Source organism: Cottoperca gobio, chromosome 3 (assembly GCF_900634415.1).
Source record: "Cottoperca gobio chromosome 3, fCotGob3.1, whole genome shotgun sequence".
Lineage (NCBI taxonomy): Eukaryota > Metazoa > Chordata > Actinopteri > Perciformes > Bovichtidae > Cottoperca > Cottoperca gobio.
Genome location: NC_041357.1, coordinates 16,176,095 through 16,195,811, shown reverse-complemented (window position 1 = coordinate 16,195,811; position 19,717 = coordinate 16,176,095). Strand labels below are relative to the sequence as shown.

The 19,717-nt window shown below is 38.5% G+C and overlaps 2 protein-coding genes across 2 annotated transcripts in view; both read right to left on the bottom strand.

Annotated features, from left to right (window-relative positions):
* Nucleotides 1-6,396, bottom strand: part of gpc5a (glypican 5a) — a 110,831-nt gene extending 104,435 nt beyond the window's left edge. The window contains exons 1-2 of the mRNA XM_029454366.1: nucleotides 5,911-6,396; nucleotides 2,601-2,762 (exon numbers count right to left, since the gene is read on the bottom strand). Of these exons, the coding sequence (XP_029310226.1) occupies nucleotides 2,601-2,762; nucleotides 5,911-6,061 (313 nt within the window). The 5' untranslated portion in view covers nucleotides 6,062-6,396. The remainder of the gene's footprint in view (nucleotides 1-2,600; nucleotides 2,763-5,910) is intronic.
* Nucleotides 6,397-17,678: 11,282 nt separating this feature from the next.
* The window catches only part of LOC115004855 (ephrin-B2a-like), a 6,775-nt gene continuing 4,736 nt past the window's right edge, over nucleotides 17,679-19,717 (bottom strand). The window contains exons 4-5 of the mRNA XM_029426573.1: nucleotides 19,559-19,675; nucleotides 17,679-18,076 (exon numbers count right to left, since the gene is read on the bottom strand). Coding sequence (XP_029282433.1) covers nucleotides 17,679-18,076; nucleotides 19,559-19,675 — 515 coding nt within the window. The remainder of the gene's footprint in view (nucleotides 18,077-19,558; nucleotides 19,676-19,717) is intronic.

Sequence of the window (19,717 nt, the reverse complement as noted above, 5' to 3'; positions counted from 1 at the left end):
AAATACACTATTTCATTGGATGCACTGGTGATACCCCTGATCGACAGTTGTGGTGGAAACGTGCCAACAAACAAAGTAATGTGGCAACTAAGTCAGCAAAGAAGAAGAATGCTAGCAAGCAAACATGGTTATAAACAACGCAGGATTTAAAATATTTTTAATTTAATTACCGCCTCGCTGTTGAATGCCTCCGCCAACCAGTCAAATTGCAGTTTAATCCATGTCTGTCCAAAATGTCATCACTTCATTTTATCCCATTAGACATTTGTGTGAAATTGTCATGATTAGCATTATGTATTTTTGTGGCAGAAAGTATATAAATATAGCTTTGCAAAAAAACTTTTGGAGGAAGTAAATGCACTCCATGTGTTTATTAGACGCCATGGATACACACAAGGTGTTTTGGTGAGATACTGAATGTAAACATGAATTTTGTTCATCTACAAGAACAAACTTCACAGGGCATGTTTAAACGATAAGTTAATCAACATATAGTTGACTTTTTTTTAAACAAACAAGTGATTTTTAGAGCAAAATACCAAACATTGTATTAGCTTTGGATCCAGAAGGGGGGAGGGGGCAATGTCGGTTGGACTATACAAACAACCTGAACATGTAAACATGGTCTTATTATTCATTAAATCAAGAAAAGAATCATTCGATTTGTCAATAATGACTAGTACCCTGGACTGCACACAAAAACAACTTCTACAACATAACAACTTAATAAATGTAACATTCAGGGCACTGCTGCTGCCTGTGATCCAATATGAGACTTAAATTGCTGAGCGTCTGTTGCCACTTGAATTACGCAGCCTGGACGGTGGAAGCAGCCGCCACTGTTTGTTGACTGATGAGAGCCGATGTTGACAGGGAACTCTGTTTGGTTTGGCAGGAGAGCACAATGCCTGCCATTCCACAGATGAAACCATGTGAGTGCTGCTCATTTTGTGAGTATTTTGAAACAGCTACCGGCACCTGCAGCCTTTTTTGAATTTGCCCTGTGCTAACAAACCAGCCAGTTCTTAGACTGTAACGAGAACTTTAAGGAAGTTTAAGAAACTAGAACTTTAAATGTAAATTACAACAAAAAAACAATGGTCCATACTGTTGCACTGAACGACATGTTCCTTCAATAGAGCCAATCCCGCATACACTGTCCTGCTGCTGTAAATACTCACTGGAGCACTAAATGTGTATAGATCCGCTGTTTGAAATAGTCCCCAACAAAAATACTCCTTACTCCTGTTCAAAGTAAAGCGTTTCAAAAAATTATGGTTTTGGGAAATTACTATACATTTGTGCAGTTTTAAAGATTTACATATTCAGTTTAGAACTGAATGCCACAGACATGGTAGTGAAGTCGTTTTGTTGGTTTTGTTCTTTTCATGGGATTCGACAATAATAAATAAATAAAACAATGGCAGCCTTATCCTTTAAAAGAAACCCTGGACTTTCATAAGGCTGTTTTCAACTTTGTTTTAAGCTAACACTATTTTAAAAAGGCGGCCTGCTTCATAAACGTCATCATAAATGCAGAGTACTTTAGTTCACCTTTAGAGCCTGAGTAGACACATCAAACAGCTGATGACATAAACAGGGTATTGCCCCTCCAAACCTCAACTAAAACACTGTGATCATGCTGAGACTCTCCTATAAATCATTTGAGTTTAGGAGGAGGATAACAGCACATCTTTAAACTGAGAGACATCGTTAAAGAGAATTGGCTTAATGATATATCTGAGATTCAAGTCATAAGCTCTGCATTTGTTGCCCACTCATTTCAGCCGTCATATGACAGCCATCAGCTGAAGTGGGAGAAACATCCCACGCTGGGCAGGGAGAGCACACACAGACAGATGCAAGTTGTTGCCTGTAAGTTAACTGTCAGTCATTGCTGAATGAAAAGGATGGAGAGGAATGAAAAACAATGAGAGAAAGAGGTTGAAAACTAATGTGGGGATGGATTACAGCCTGTTTACGAAGTGTCTATGTTGGGATGACTGCATTCCAGTGCTCTAAATAAAGGGTTTTTATTTTTTAAATCAGGACAGGGTATAGCAGGGCACCTTGCACAGGAAGAGAAGCTATTAGTAAAAGCCCCAGTACATATCCCTGACAGGCATCCTGGGTCTCCTGCAGGAACAGCCAATCTAATCTCAAGATCAGAGTGTAGCGGTAGATCTGGAAGGAAGACAGACCCTGCTCTGTTTACTCTGTGGAGCCTCGCTGCACGCACACTGACTCATCCACTGTTTTCACAACACCCACACAAACCCAAACTCCTAAATGTGTACTCTAACTCGGAAACACACACAAACATCTACAGATGTACAATTATCCACGCAAACATTTGCACTCTCATCTCAGTACGTGTTTATGAATTTTAACCTTTCCAACACTGGTGACTAAACACACACACACACACACACACACACACACACACACACACACACACACACACACACACACACACACACACACACACACACACACACACACACACACACACACACACACACACACACACACACACACACACACACACACACACACACACACACACACACACACACACACACACACCAGTTAATTATTACCTTGAAAAGCAGCCACGTTGCGTGAGATGAGGAACTTGAGGCTGGAGCTAGACGTCTGGAGGAGATTCTGAATGTCTCTTCGGGCCGCCACCTGGTACTTCTCCTCCATCTTTTTGGTGCAGCAGGTCAAGTTCTTGGACATGCACACCTGAAGGTCTGAACCTAAGAGTCATTGAGATTAAATGTTATGATTTAATTGATCATTGATCATTATGGACAAGGGGGTAGGATTAAAATGGTTTCTCAAGGTGCAACTGCATTTCCTAATCCATTTAGGATTATGACATACGTCATTACTCTTTTTGTTCAACACGAGAGAAATGTTAAGGGATACTTCGGATTGTTTTAAGTCTGATGTCAAGGTAAAGCGGTGAGAATATTCTAAATATCGTCACGCCTACACTTTAATTGATATAGATTTTTTGTTGGTGGCTAGAATACGTTGTTCTGCCTAAATTGCTTCATTTCCGTGCCGTAACTACGGTCTGCTTCTCCAAACTGGGGCGTGCCGACCACCATCTACTATACACCAACTACGGATAGGTACCTCAAAACAACCCCACTTCAAAAACATCGAAACTATCCCTTTAAGCATTATAGTCTTAGAACATACTAAATAATATGGGGTAAGATCAATATCAAATGTAACTGATAACAAATGTTTGCTTCACCTTGTTTAAATTAAGAAAAAATATAATTGTGTGTTTGCAATAGGAAATTTGGGAAAAGGGTTAAAACTATTTTGGATTTTGAAAATACCTTGAGAACAGGTACATGGTGTTCAACGACCTTGTGGGGTTTTTTTAACATCGCATGGTAATTATTTTTCAGAGTAAGGAATGCGACTCTGTGACTTGAATGTAAAGCTAATACATGAGAGGCATAAACTGGGGCTGAGGATCTGCATGCTCTCTTTAGGGTGCTCCACTTGTTTTACACAGACGTGCAAGTCAGGTGGATTTGACACCTTTAACTGCCCAAAGGCGAGTATGAATAAGTGAGTGCGTCCAACCATCTTCTGTATTATCTATATGATAAATTGGCAACTGTCCAAAGTGGCATGCAGCTTTCTTTGGCAGTAAGCTGACGAAGAGTCTAAAGCCATGCAATCTATGCAATGTAGATATTTCACTCAGAACCACAGAAGTCAACCTGTGACGTGAGAGGAAAAGTCCAGGAATCAAAGTCAATTTTCATGACAATCCATGTTGATATATTTGTCAAGTTGACAACGAACAAAGAAATACACAAGTAGCAAAAATAAACTAAGAACAAGGTGCATAAAAAGTACAGGATGTTCTTTGAAGAAAATACTAGAAGAACCTGATCATGCCTGGATGAAATATCTGCAGTTGATTCTGCTCATATGAATAATTTTACAGCCATAATGATAGTGCAAAACAAAAATGCTTTAGTGACGCAAAAGAAACAAAAACACAAAAGATCCTGAGAGGAGATCTGAGTCAAAATGTTATCGCCTCACCAAGTGATGTCTCAGCTTTACCACTACGAACAAATGTAAGCAATCTGCACACATAGGGGGCAATCAAAACATCTTAAAAAAGAGACCCAAAACTCTGCAAATGCCTCTCTGACATGCCTAGGCAGAGTGTGCAGAGCTGTTTCCAGAGACGCTATCAGTTCAAGACAAGTGAGGAGGGAGCAGAGCAGGCGATGGCACACGTGGAGGAATTTAAACTCTCCCAGATAAGACAACTTGAAAGAGCCCCAGGTCTTGCTTCTTTTTTTTTTCTTTTTTTAACCTAAATGCTTCCCAGAACTATTTCCACAAAAAGCAGCTTTTGTTGGCCGAGGTGACTTACTGTGTTCTGACCTAAACTGAAGGCTGTTTGGCACTTCTTATTAGAAAACAACGTAACAGCTCCCTCTTGGCAACACTAAATTATACATAACTTCTACAATAATGCTCTAGGATCGATTATACTTCTCGCTATCTCCCATTACACTATCACGTGCATTTCAGCGCCTTAATCTGAATGCATCACGGAAACAATTTACATCTTTCTAATGTCAAGATGCATTTGGACCTGGAGGATGCATGTGAGGTTGCCAGAAAGGTCAGAGGAGCTGCAACTATAAACAGTAGCAAGTGTTTTTACAAGGTTACTGAATCAGGAGCTTATCGTCGCTACTACAGGAGGCACCCACACACACAATTTATCTCAGAGAAAATACTCTTCGGTTAAGAAACAGCACAGAGATTTAGATCCACACAGGCTCATTTAAAGGGCAGGAGTGGTGATGGCATTATAAGGGTTAGTTAGAGGTTTAGGAGGTATTTGAGGGTTTTCTGCCAATGAAATCAGTTTCCTCACAGCAGCAGAGGAAAGGAGTGGTGAAGTTTGTAGGGAGCAGTTTGTGGCAGGATGGTAGTCAACACCATTAAGATTTACTTTTCCAAGAGAAAAGCAGCAGCAAGCCGTCCAGTCAATGACAGCCCACATGAAATATCCACACCCATAATCCCCTCCTAAATCTTGTAGAGAAGTATCATGTGCAATTGCATTATGGGTGGTGTTCAGAAAGTTAAGTGAGGCCTAGTTTACACAAAATAATTCCCGTTTATCCCTGCAAGCCACTTATCTACTTTTGTCACAACCAACCAGTAATCTCAGTTTTAGTTCCTAGTTTCAGATTAAAACAGCATATTTTATATTAGCTCATACAAAACAGTGAAGTAAACAACAAGTGATACCTTTCATAGGCATAACAATCCATCTCCAAGCCTTGTTTTTGCTCAGCATCCAGAGTATTTGAAATATTTCAACATTTATTATGAACCTGGCAAACTGCTGAATATAAAGTAAAGTAGATATGAGTCCAAAGATTATACTCTAAAATAACTTTGTGCGTTTCATTCTTGTAGTAATTTAAGACACACATACAGTATTTCATCAAAATACTTGATTTATACGTCACACAAAAAAGGTGCACTTTAAACCGCTTGAAGCTCTCCTGCCTACACTATTATCATGACTGCACACGCGCCTCTAAAATGTGTTTTAAAAGGTGTTTTGTAACTACAAAGAGTACTTCAATAGCCAGAAAATGACAGCGCAGATAGTGAGCTCAACCAGAAGGTAATATGGTGTTAAATTACGTCTCTATTTCTTTCAATCAGTGTTTGGCATTGTTTGTGCTTTGGTTGCTATGAAGATGTAAATGAAGAAAATGTGCAAATAATCAAAATAAATGTGAAATAATTTGTATGGAGAATTTAACTGCAGGGGGAAATAACAATAAAGCAGACAGAAACACACTCAGCTGCTCATGCTGAACTCCAACATACCTGGTCTGGGGCTTAAAGGCAATAATTGATTTGGTCCAATTTGTCTGAGTTGGAAAACTTTCCGCACTTCATCACATCTGTTTGGGCTCCCAAACCCTAATCCAGAGCAACACGTCAGGAAGAAAACGCAGTTCGTCCAAAGCACACCCATTTTAATGAAATCCAGGGTTAATACTCCACAGAAAAAGAGGCTTGTTTGGAAGTTATGGTTTCTTCAGAACCTTCAGTCGGCTCAGGTGAGTCCCGTCCACATCTCAGGTTTCAGGATTCAGCGTCGACCTTGTGGCGTCTGTGTTTGTGTCGAGGAAACGCTCCAGAAAATCATTTCAATACAGACACACGGAGAGAAAGTTGCAGCGGTGTGACGAGTCTGTTTGAAAGCAGCATGTTGTCCAAGTTGGCTGGACCTACAGCAGAGGCGGTACCGTAACGTTACCTGCACGCCGCGGCTGGATGTGCAGCTGAGCGGCGGTCTGACAGCGCCATCTAGTGGAATGGCCCTGACTTTGATTTAAGACGCAATGATTTATTTTTATAACAATTCATCATGTATTAACTACCGGTACGTAGCCTATAGAGATGAAATTCATTTGAAAACTTGAATTAACTTCAGAGCAGAAATTATGGCTGATCCCGTTTCATGTATTCATGGTTGCGTCACAAAAAACGAATAATTATTTGTCCTTTATTCAAAAATCTAAGTCAATTTAGTGACATCTGACTGGAAAACGTGAATAGTTCTCATGTTGAAAACTAAGATTACCTTTCAATTACATTCTTTGCTTAATGACAACCATCTAATTGAACTGAAACAAGTTATGAATTTTAATGACACGCCCATGTTTAATTAAAATGTTTAAATTGCAAAGTAAAAGTTTTATTTTCACTTGGTCTTAACTGTGAAACTTTTCTTCTCAGTAAATTCCAACCATTTTCAAAAGTTAGTACATTTTGATGGATTTGATTAGCCTTTATACATTGTAGTATAACTTGTGGGGTCCCTATTGTGATTTCTAACATGATAGAAAAAACTACATCAAACTAAGACGAAAATATATTTGTACTTTAAAGGTAATTTCATAATTAGTATGGCCATATCCTGTTTGAATTTCAAACTCCAATCATTTCCCCCTTAGTATAACCAGTACTGCGCTTGAAAGTGAGGCTGGTGAGTGATGATTTTAAATATCTGGTGTCCATTGCAGACTACATCACTGCTGCTCAACTGTACTGGATGTAAACCCAATGATTCATTTAATGTGGTGGAGAAGTGGTTCAACGCAACCCTTCTTTTTAGTATAATATTGGCAAATTGTTTCAGAGAATCAAAAGTTATTTGCCATAAAATGGCGTTAGTGGCCCAAAACATAATTTAACACCCAAAGTTCCATTTTTCACTGTGTTTCAACGAAGTGTCTCAAGGCAGCATTACAAAGGTGACAATATCTTGATCGTTTTTTTTCTTCTTTTTTTTTAAACCTTGCAAAATCGTTCAATTGAAATCTATCCGAGTTGTATGTGAACTTTGGGGAGGGCAGAACTGTTAGGATTAGTGCTAAACATCTGTAACCCATTAATTGTGAGATTTGCACAATAAAGCATTCAGAGAAAAGTACAATTTAATATATTTCAAGTAACATTACACCAATTTTAAAACGCATCCCAATAGATAATTACATGGATTTCATACAGACAAAACATTACACGACATGTAGTTGAATGCAGCAGTTTTCAATCAATCATTCCGGTCGGGATCCATCTCCTCGTTCCTATACAGGCCGGGACAAGTGCAATACCGCCAGGTACACAGCATTGCTACTGATCCCTACCTGTACAGGAAGGGACATCTCCAAATATTTAAAACGCCATACACATCCACGCATGTGCAAATACCCACCATGCCAGGAAAAATACAATCGTGAAGATCAATCCCATGTCGCAGAACATAGTTCATCAACCTAGTCAGTTTTGCATGGATTTGCACAGCAAACATCAGATAAAGCTGAATGCAAACCAGCAAAACTTGCCAAGTGATGATTAACATATCTTCCATGACTAGAAAACATCAGAGCTTGAGAAGGATGCAGTTAGAAGTACTTCAAGTGCTTACATTGCAGTAGATAGGAGAAAGACACTACCTGCACTATAAGCACTTTAGCACTGCTGAAACCGAGTCACTTGATGAGATGGCAAATACTCGTGGTTTTTAAAGCGTTACATGTGTATTATGCAAACAGATTGTGTTTGATGTGACACCCCCAAAACCAAAAATCTAAAACCGGTGGAGAGCAAGCAGGCCACCATCAGTTTTGCATAGATTTGCACAACTCATCTATTCTTGTAGTGCAACTATGCAAAACTAGCAGAGAACTGCAAGATATTTGAGCCCAATTGGAAATTAAAAATGGTCTGGTGGCGCATATCACAGCCCCTTATGCCAGAAGGAGCACTTAGGGCAGTAGGTGCTAGTCTATTTCACTATCTGCACTAGATGCACCTTAGCACAAAGACAGTACTTCACATGACAGGTAACATCAAAAGAATCTGCACATCAGTGTCAGGGTATTGCTCTAAGTGCCTCCACTGCAGTAGGTATTACATAGTACTACCTGCACTGTAAGCACTTTGACAATACACGGACTGATTACAGCATCATGGGAAAGATGGTCACACTGCTCCAGGTTGCAATCAGGTTTGGGGCCCAGGACTTCATGGTTGATCTGAAAATGAAAAAGACAACACAGCTGATTATGACAATGAATACATGTCTTTTTTGTAAATTCAACATGTTACATTAGGAATGTTGGTGTGCGCACTTTTAACCAATTTCCTGTAATTAAATCATTCTAAAAACGTAGAAATACGCAATTCGCTCCTTCATTAACGTGCATCACAATCACTGGTTAGTCGATGATTACACGAGTTGGTTGTTATGATACGAGATGTTATGATTTATCGCAGCAGCACGAGGTCACTGAAAACATGAATGAGCGCAGCCTGCGGCCCGCGTTCCCTGCGACACGGGAGCGCCTGCGCAGGCAAACTGTGTTGTTCACCCCTCCCCCACCGCCTTTAACATGGCGCCTCGAAGTGCGCCAACCTTAGCTTAAATGTCTTTAAACCAATCAAGCTAAACGCCAATTTAGTATTGCACACCGTGCAGTGCAGTTGCATGTTGTTTATTTGGAGGAAACACCATGGCGTGTGGTTTCGGACCTCCCAGAAAACACGGCCACCGTCCGCAGCAAACAGCAGCCGTGCTTGCTGCGAGCTAACATGTTAGCTTGATGAAAACATGGCAAACAATGTTAACGTTACAACAGTTACACAAACTACCACTTGGACACTACAGTTTGGGGGTATTTACTGGTAAACAGTTGGCTCGTTTTGGAGGGGATTCGCAAGCTAATACAATTAAGGAGTTTGACGACACTGGTTAGCCTTTAACCAACAACAAACGAACACACGTCTGAAAATACACCATCTGTCCCGGTGGATTGGCTTAAATTATCTGTTCCTAGCTTTATCCTAATATGATACCCATCATGTGTACTGTTATGCGTGTGCTTATCCAACGATACAACTGTGTTCAGTTTATTCAGCTAGGCTAAGATAGCTAAGCTAAAACGCGCGGCCTAAAACTGCCCCATGTGCTGCTGCTTTGTTCTGGGGGGCACTTTAACTCACACACCACTGCACTCGAGACTGAGCAACAAATTAACCATATTTACAAACTTACTTTACAAATATCGGACTAGCATGTTTACACAAACTCCGGTGCAGTTATAGGGAGGCTGTATTTTTTTCAACTAGTTGCTAAAGCTCAGCGGAGAAAGCTCCGGACAGCTTTTCAAATCTCCCTCATTCCCTCAATGGTGGAGCAGAGGGGGCTGCCATGCGCCTCACGTTACACTGTTTTCATCGCCAGCACATCATTTATGTTTTAATATTTGCATATCCCCCATCAGCATGCTGTTAAGACACATTAAAACAGGTGTAAAACACATCGTTATGAGATTTCATGCAGCAAAACAGAGATAAACAACCCAAATTTACGACTTCCTTGCCGATAAACATGCGCTCGACAGACACTCACCATCCGAAATCCACCATCTTCGCTCACTTGCTTGGGCTGCCGTGTAGTCTCTTACCGACAAAAGAGAGAAATAAATACGCAACTATTTCGGAAACTTTTCTACCAGCGCACAACAACGAAACATAAAGTGAAATCCGAGCCCATCGTGAGACAATATATAGCACAGATAGGCTGGTTAAAAATGATTGCGGGGATAGGAAAGTGGCGCGAAGGCGACCAGTTGGTAACCATGTGGGTGAATGAAGGGCGGCTCCCACTGAACGTAAATATCTAGCTACAACCCCCAACTCTCCCTATTAGCATACATAAACTACGGTACTTCCGACTCACATCTCCACCAAACATCCTCCACCTCTCCCGAGGAAGGCGAAGGGAAACAGGCAGGGATCACTGGATTTCAACACCCTTTAATATAAAATAATATATAATATACACACATACTAAGCATATCTATATATCAATATAAATCATGCTGCTCAGATATAGGCTACATACATTTATACATATTATTCATTATAATGCCAATATATCTTAAACCATGGTTTTTACTTATAATTGCGCCGAGTTGAAAAACTAATATATATTGACCACATTTTATGCAAACCTGCATATTAGTTTAATTAAAAAATAAAACGACTAATTAACCTGTTGCTGTTGCAGGTTGTTGTTTTCACATATATCGACCTGTAGCTCAAATATACATGTGTTTAATTGTTTCGCCATACAAAAAAAAAATGATATTGTAATTCAGAAATCAAAAAGGTTTTACAGGTTTTGTTGGAAATTGTAATCCAGGCCACCCTTAAAGACACTATGAAAAAAATGATTAGTCAGTTATACTCTTGTATATTGATATCTTGTAAACATGACGTTTGTTTCATTCACAAACTAATCTAATTAAACATTTTCATTGTTAAAAATCTGTGAATTCATTAAGCTCCCATTATTGGAATCTAAATGAGCTGTTTCGAGTTACTTAATTACTCTTCAACAGAAAACCCACAAAAAAGTGTTGATACAGTTTTAACAACTGAATCAAAGCAACATTTGTTACTGAAATAATGAAGATAATAATAATAATAATCTAAGGAGCAAATATGTATAAAAAGGAAACGGATAAATACGTTTTGTAAACGTTTTTAAACAATTGTTTTAGGTTAGTTAAACACTGTGTGACATGTTTGTAATAGTTTATGCATTTTGTTTTCAAAGTAGTTCGAGGCAAAATACACAAGTATCTTTTTTTTACAAAAACACACATGGTTTAAACTACCGATATATGGTTTGTGCAGTGTGACATATTGTAGTAATAAAATAAAGAAATACAATTCTGTCTTATTTTTCAGTTCCACTCTGAAAATAGAAATTATATATGTCACATTTCATGCCCACAGCGAGCTCACAATATCCTCATGCCTTGGTCTTAGTTCTTCACTGATTCAAAACGAAATGTCTGGATTTTGTGGAGACATCACAACTAAAAGGCAGAAACCTTAAAACCACAACAGAAGAGCAGTCAAGTACTACAACAAACTCAGGCCCTCAGACAGGATGTAGGGCCCAGACTCAACAATTCAACACGTTTTCTGCATCTTGTTAAAAAGTCAAATCTGATTTCAGATGTTTTGCTGCATTCTTTATCATTTATTTTTATTGAATATAAGTTCCTACATTTCAGAGTTTTGTTTTTAAGTTTGAATTTGCATTTTTGATCAATACGAGTTACAGCTATTCATTATGAGTTCTAAAAAAGATTATAAAAATCTTAAAGATGGTTTTACAAAATTGAATTAAGTCACTTTCTTAAAACTTAAAACGAATAATATGTATAACTGAAATGGCAAACCTAAATCACCTTTATTTATACACCATTCTCAGTCGGATATACAGCTACTAGTGAGAGTAACAGAAGATTTACTGAAGTACGGTACTTAAGTACAATTTTGAGGTTCTCTTACTTTTCTTTACTTTGAACTTCTACTTCACTACATTTCTGAGTGAAACATGACCCTTTTTATTCCACTACATTTATCTGACAGCATGTATTTACTTTTTTTATTAAGATTTCACATTAAAAAAACATAATAAGCTTATAAAATACAATATAAAATCCTTATTTCAGAAATCTGAGTTGGAAAAGTTCTCCAATTCACATTGTTGTCTTGGTACTTTTACCTTTTCTTTGTAAAGGGTACTTCTTCCCCCACTGTAAGCTTTCGGTCTATGAGTCTCCCCTGCAGTTTTAAGAACAAGTCAAACAAATCCTTCCAATTATGTTTTTGTTCACAACACAAAGATGTAAATACAGTTAAATAAATAATAAAACAAGTGTTTTTTTTAAGAACACTCAGGTCCATTTTCATTGGAGTTTAATAACAAAGAAACAAGGAGATGATCCCTTTCAAATTCATTACCACCTTTCCCTCCATTAAATGCAACCCTTGGGTAGTTAAGAGTATAATGGAGGTTTGATGAAATGCAATCAGGGGTTTTTACCTTTCAATACAAAGCATTGTAATGACAACAAGTCATTGTTATTAGTGATGTGTTGTGTTGAGCATGTGAGTTACGATACAGATGTGCTGTTTGAGGAGCATACAATCTGCTTCTGACTTTCAGAGATGTTATTATTATTTGTTTAAATATGTCCTGAATGAATTGTCACAAACATACTGAATGAGTGATACAGTATGGTAGTCGTCCAGCAGAGGGAACTAGCAAACTAAATACTGTAAAGACATGATTGCTTTTCAACTGTAGAGAGGAAGCACTCACCACAACTTCCCCATCCCTGGAGCTGAAAAAAGACTACATTTTATGCAACTCTTGAGTTTCTGAGAGGAGATGGAAGTGTGTGTTTCCAGCTACAGATCGATAAAACAGAAAGTCAATAATTAACTGTGAAAGCTCTCTTTTCTGCATGTTGCCGTAACACTTGGTTGTCCTCAAACAGGGACGGTGCAAGTCCACTTCAACAAAAAGGTGTGTGTGATTTGAGCTTCAACCCTGATACCAGAGTATCTGTTCTTCTTCTCCAACATCTCTGGGCACACGGTGGGAGTCGAGGCACTCAGTCATGACCCCCAACCCCCCACACAAAGCTAGCGGTGGGGCTAGTTCCTCTGCATATGGAAGTGAGGTGGGGGGTGGGTGGATGCAGTGAGGTTGTAGACTTCCAATCGTCCCATGGGGTCAGATAAAAGCTTCCAGCCCTCCTTACAAGACCTCCCCCTCCTCTTAAAGCACTGTGCTCTCTGCACACATGGCAGTTAAAGATTTATGTTTATATCAGTTGCAAAAGAATTTTAGGACATTTTCCATGTGATAGTTTATATTATTTGAGGCAAAGATATAGAAAAAGCAGTCATACATATGGACAACACAGCACCTCATGTAGGCATGAAATCATTTTATTTCTGCAGTTAAACGGAGCAGAGAAAAGACTTCGCAGGTCAAATGGGCAACTTAAAACACAGAGCTGGTCGCACTTGTGGTATTCAAGTTGTACATGAAATCCAAAACATCCCGTCTGATGCATCATGCTGCAACACTTCTGCCTCTTTTTTCCCGAAATGGCCTGCCATATCCAAGCTCCTCCCACAACAGGGGCCATGAGCCTGGGGGTCTCTGTTTTGTTCTTCCTATAGACGCCCGGCCACCATTGTCTCAGCGTGACCCCGAGGTCAACTGAACTCACCTCGACCGACCACAGCCCATTCAGCTGTGAAGCTTCGACTTGGACAAAAACATCTCACAAGAGCAAGGATCACTTCAAGCGAGGGGGCGGGAGGACACACACACATGCACACAGACAACGAACATGCTCTGCAATGTTTCGGAGTCAGAAGCTCATTTGTGTTATATTGTTTTTTCACAATGTAGCAAGACACTAGAGCCATGCGGAGTAGTGCCGCGACTAACTATTATTTTCATTATTGATTCATTTGCCAATTATTTTCTCATTTAAGCAACAAATTGTTGGATCTATAAAATGTCAGAAAATAGTGACAAATGTCCATCCTAGTCTCTCAAAGTCCAAGGTGATGTCTTTAATGTCTTGTTTTGTCAGTCCCAGTCCCAAACACAAAGATATTCAGTTTAGTATGGCACCATAAAGGGATCAAACATAACATTGCAGCGTGGTTTGTTAGAGTATAGCTCTTCAGGATGTGTTTCCCCATTGAAAACATCCAGAGTGGTTTGAATTGGCAGAGACACGTTGGTCTATTAAAGAAGCCAAATATAGAAAGTTGTAATGAAGTTATCTTTGACACATTTTCTAATTCTTCCCTCAGATATTTTAAATACATTGCTTTCCTGAGGGAAAATTGCATTTTGCTTCAGGTTAAGAATGAGGCTATCCACGCCTGACATGTGCAGCTCTTTATTATAAGCTTATATAATAAAGAGCTGCAGATGACAGGCCAAAAAGAAAAGTAGTGTATTGTCCACTACAAGTGGATCCCATCACTCCACTTATAAGGTCTTATACTAACTTCCTGTATGTCAAAGAATTGATTTCAAAACTCTACTGCTGGTTTATAAAGCACTGAATGATTTAGGGCCATAATACATTTCCTGATCTGCTGCTTCATTATGAACCAACCAGACCTCTCAGGTCGTCTGGGTCAGGTCTGCTTTCTGAGAGTCAAAACCAAACATTAGAGAAGCAGCGTTCAATTGTTATGCACCACATGTCAGGAACAAACTCCCAGAAAACTGCAGGTCTGCTGCAACTTTCACTTCTTTTAAATCAAGGATGAAGACTTTTTCTGTTTGCCGCTTCCTTTTATTAAATCAATTCATTATTTATTATTCATTACACTGCACTGTAACTTTTACTTGTATTGTATATCTTATTCTATTTTTAGCTTGTTTTTATTTTTCTATCATCTTGGCTTCAATGACTGTATTTATTTTGCATATGTCAAACATATTGCCTTACAATGTTCTCCCACAAATTATGTGTTAAGAAAAAACTATTTACTTATGTTTTCTGTTTAATGTTAGCTGAGCCGTTTCCTTGTTTGATGCACAGAGCACATGTCCTGAAGATCCTCCAGTCTGGCTTTCTGAGGCAACAGTGTCCCTGGTGGAGAGGAAGCTCATGGAAGCTGACAGGTTGAAAATGTGCGGCATGATGTGGCTGAAGGAGCATGAAACATGTTTACCCATGGATGCCGTGCACAGAACCACAGGAGACACTATGAGACAATTAAATACTGAGTGTTTTTATGTTTGGAAAAAAAAAAAGATTTTCATTACCTTTACAGATAGTTTGATTGCAGGCAGATTACACACATTTGTTGAACTGCATAGATGACACTGCTAACATCTACATGAGTGAGGGGTTAAAAAAACAAAACAGAGATATTAAGCATAGGGTTTTTGTATCTTGTGTCTTTTTTTGTCCATTCAACTTAATAAGACATGGCGAAAAACTCATCACGGTGCTGTTCACTGCAGAATGACAGTCACTATCCCATGAGCACCATTAGGTAAAGACGAGACATGCTCCTCTGAACAGCTTTCACCCAACCAAAATCATTCAGAAAAAAAGGTTTTGAGTTTAAAGTTAGTTTCACTTCAACCAGCACGTGCCAAAGTCCTTTAAATATATTTAAATGCCTAAATGGGACTATGATGGTCTTCACACACTAGATATGCAACTAACGGTGCTGATGCTACTATAGATTGAAATTATCACGCACTCTGCCGCTTAGTCATTTTGTAACCCAGAAGAAAGCTGTGATTTATCCGCAGTCTACTCTGACTCAGACTTTTTCCATTATTTTATTTTCATTTACTGCCTGTGAGTCCATCACTTTTACTGTTGCTCTTGTTGGTTTTAGAAAGCAAGAAGAGAAAACAGACACTGAAGAAAAGGCTACTAACAAGTTGTTGTCCAGTTTCTTTGTATTTTTACTATCACACCTTTACCAAGTAAAATCAATCTTTCCATGTTGAGTATTTTTTAAGAACACGATCCCCTGGTTGTTTATTGAACACTGTTTAAAGATTATTCTGTTTAAACAGAAGGTGACGCAATATTCTAGGAATGAAAGCAGCCTGGAACAGAAAGATTGATTTCACTGGACGGCATTTAAAACAAAGTTTACACAATTCAGTTAAAAAATATATATATTCAAGTGCTCTCACATTTAGTGTTTTGAAATGCACGATAAATCCATACTCAGATTTTTACTGTATGAATGAAGTTGCCATGTGAAGTGGCACTGAGGGATAGCATATTTCATCTTGAATAATAAAAACATAAACAAACCTGTGGTGGAGGAAGTCCTCAGATCCTTTACTTAAGTAAAAGTACTACACTTTAAAAATACTCCATTACAAGTAAAAGTTCTGAATTCAAAAGTAAAAGTTATCATAAAAATGTACTTTTGTGTTAAAATAATGTTTTTCAAACTACTAAACTCAAAAAACTATTATTTCATTGTGGATTAAGCTACTTGTTATTTTGTTGATCAATCAATTTATTGTTTGGTTTGTAAAATGTAAGAAAATATTGATAAATGCAGTTTATATATCACTCAGTTACCCAGTGAATATAAGTGGCATCTTCAAATGTCTTGTTTTGTCCAACCAAAAGTTCAAACCCTACAATGATTCTGTTTACTGTCATTTAAGACAAAAGAAAAAGAGCAAATCATCACATTTAAGAAGCTGAAACCATGAAATGTTCTTCAACAATTAATCAGTTATCAAAACTGTTGCTGATTATTTCAAGATTAAAGGTTAATTTATTGTCATTGTACAACACAGGGTTGCACAACCAAATGCAGTTGTAGTCCCTTTATGCTACATAAGAAAAACAACACATTATGTTGGCGTGTGGAGGATGAGTTGATGAGTCTCACAGCCGGAGAGAAGAAGCTGCTCTGTCGTCTGGTGGCTCTTCTTGCCAGATGACAACTGATTTTAAGTAACCAAATAATTGACTAATTGCTTGCTCACATATTATATAATGTTGGGTGGATTAATTTCTTACAATACATCATATACTTAAAGTTCTTCATATGCTTTGTAATCAAACATTATTAGCAAAATGTACTTAAAGTATCAAAAGTACCCAGAAAAAGGGTCCATATGAGCATTATACTATATATATATATACTATATATATATATATATATAGTATATATATATTATGTCATTGTATTATTATTACTGATCATTGTATTTGTCCAAGGTGGCGCTAATGTAAGTACTTTACATACTGTGGGGTAGTTTAATCAATAAAAATGCAACATATTTTATAAACTAATCATATATTTTGTATTCAAAATCTTAATCTGCAAACTATAGCAGTAATAAACACAACATTTCCTCTGAAATTAAAAAGACAAAAAGCAACTCAAAGTTGTACAGTTGGCTACTTAGTTACCTCCCACCTCACAACAAGTTCCTCTCTGATTGTCTCTCTTCACTATATCAAGAAAACAAAATAGTTCAACAGCATCTTCTGCACTTGTGACACACAAACAAGAAAAAGTATGTGGTCCGTGCAATACAGCTCTCAGATGTATGTGTGATCCAACATGTGACATTTCTTCATACCCACAACAAACTTTAAAACTAAAGCAATGGAAGTGCTGTCTGTCCGAGACAGTTTAGGATCACCAGCCAAAAACTGGCATTAGAGCAGCAAACATTAAACCTTGTAGTACATGTTGGTGGGACTCTGGGGCATTATCTCCTGAACTATGTACACAGGGGGCCCGTAGTCGCCACTCACACGCTCATAATGACGACAGATCATGTTTTCAGAAGCTCGCATAGGAAAGACAACATCGCTGCGGTCCGAGCCGTTGTTGTCACTGCTGATGCTGTCCCGCTTTGCCACGGCTAAAGTGTTGAGGGACACGGAGGCAGACTGCTGGCTATCTGGGACACGGTGATGGTGACGGTTACGGCGCCTCCACAGCACGACCAGCAAAATGATGATGACAAGAAGTAGGATCACAACACCAGAGACGACCCACATGAGCAGTCCTGGCTCAGAGCCACCGCCACCACCGGGGTTTGTTTGTCCTGCTTCTGAGTCCGAGTCTGTCATGAGAGATGGAGACTGAGATGAGATTCGACACAGAGATTTAAAAAAATTTCACTCAGTTTGAGCCCTGATAAGGCATGATCAGTATGTGTTAACTGGACACCGAAAAATATGCTCTAATCCAGTGATAGTCAATTTACCGACCATTTTCAAATTCACAATGAAAATAAATTGATTCACGATGTGAAATGTATGTTTGTACTTTTAATGTAAAGATGCCAGAGTGCATAAAAAGCATTAAAATAGATTTGTCGAGCTAGTTTGTAAAAAGGATCCTCCATCCACCCAACAGAGCTCCGGGCTAAGCCCCAACTGTCCTCAAATGTTAGAAACGCCCCTGTGTGCATCTGACCTGTGCGGGGTTGCGGCCTGCGACTGGCTGAGCTCTGTCATTTAGCCCCCGGGCAAAGCAAGCTGGGTACCTCAGCTCTAATCTTTAGCCTGTTGCATTTCTCTGGAGGGACTAGTGAGTCATGATCAGGGGAGGTTTTGGTACAAGTTGGAATATGGAAACAGTAAAACTGTACCAAATGTCTCATTAATAAACTAAATCAGTAGTATACTGTTTAGCCTTTAGTATACAAAAAACAACAACATACTTTAGCATTTTATACTAACAAGAAATTGAACAATATCTGTGATGTTGTTTTAATCAAACTGAAGCTTTTGAAAGACAATTAAACGTCACAAATACACATCAAAATGTATTTTTCCCCAAGAGCTGTTCCTCCATTTGCTTTTGTGAATTGTATGGTTGGAGAATAGTGTCCATCATCAGCTCTATCAAACGTATTTAGTCTTCATGCAGTCTGGTTTGAGTGTAGGATACATCAGTTAATCAGTTGTCCAGTGTTAACACGCTACAGACTTAAAACCTGCTTAGTTAGAATGTATCTGTAGTAAGGATTTGGAACAGTTTGTATTTTGTGAGCTGAAGACTTTAAAACATTGTTGAATGTATTAAATGAATGAAAGAGGTAATCAGTAAAGTTCATCAGTAAAGCTAAAGAATAATTCTTGTCATATTCTACTTTTTGTCAACAACTCCCATGAAGTATAAAGTATTGTCTGGGTGGCCAAAGCCTCTGCACACTTGGAGCTCCATTGTTGTCCATAATCTATTAAACACGTTAATGGACCACACGGTTGCACTGGGTGACATGTTTCGCCACATTATTTTAGATCACTATATATATATATTCTTATTTTATTGTATATATTTGTGACCTGTTTGTAAAGATTTACATCTTCAGTAGCAACCAATGGGCGTAGAGTGCTGAGTGCCAAACCAACAAACTATAGTTTTTTATAGTCAAACTACAGCCTTATCCTTTAGGAATATATGTTTTAGTTATCAGGCTAAAACATGCAAAAATAGAATTATGGTTCCTTAATTGTAAAGATTGTAAAGATTATATGAGTGGAAATGCTACACCTGTACATATTCTCCAGACAATCTTTTTGCCTTGCTTTCATACCAGTTTTGTTCTTTATATCATTTTCCTTCGCAGAGGGGTTCTTAGACTTGGACTTTGGTCGTTTGGGTGGGAACCTGGTGGGGGACTCCTGGAGGGTTGAAGGTGGATCTGAAGCGCCTGGAAAATAAAACAAGCCAGTAAAAAATCAAATCACAACAT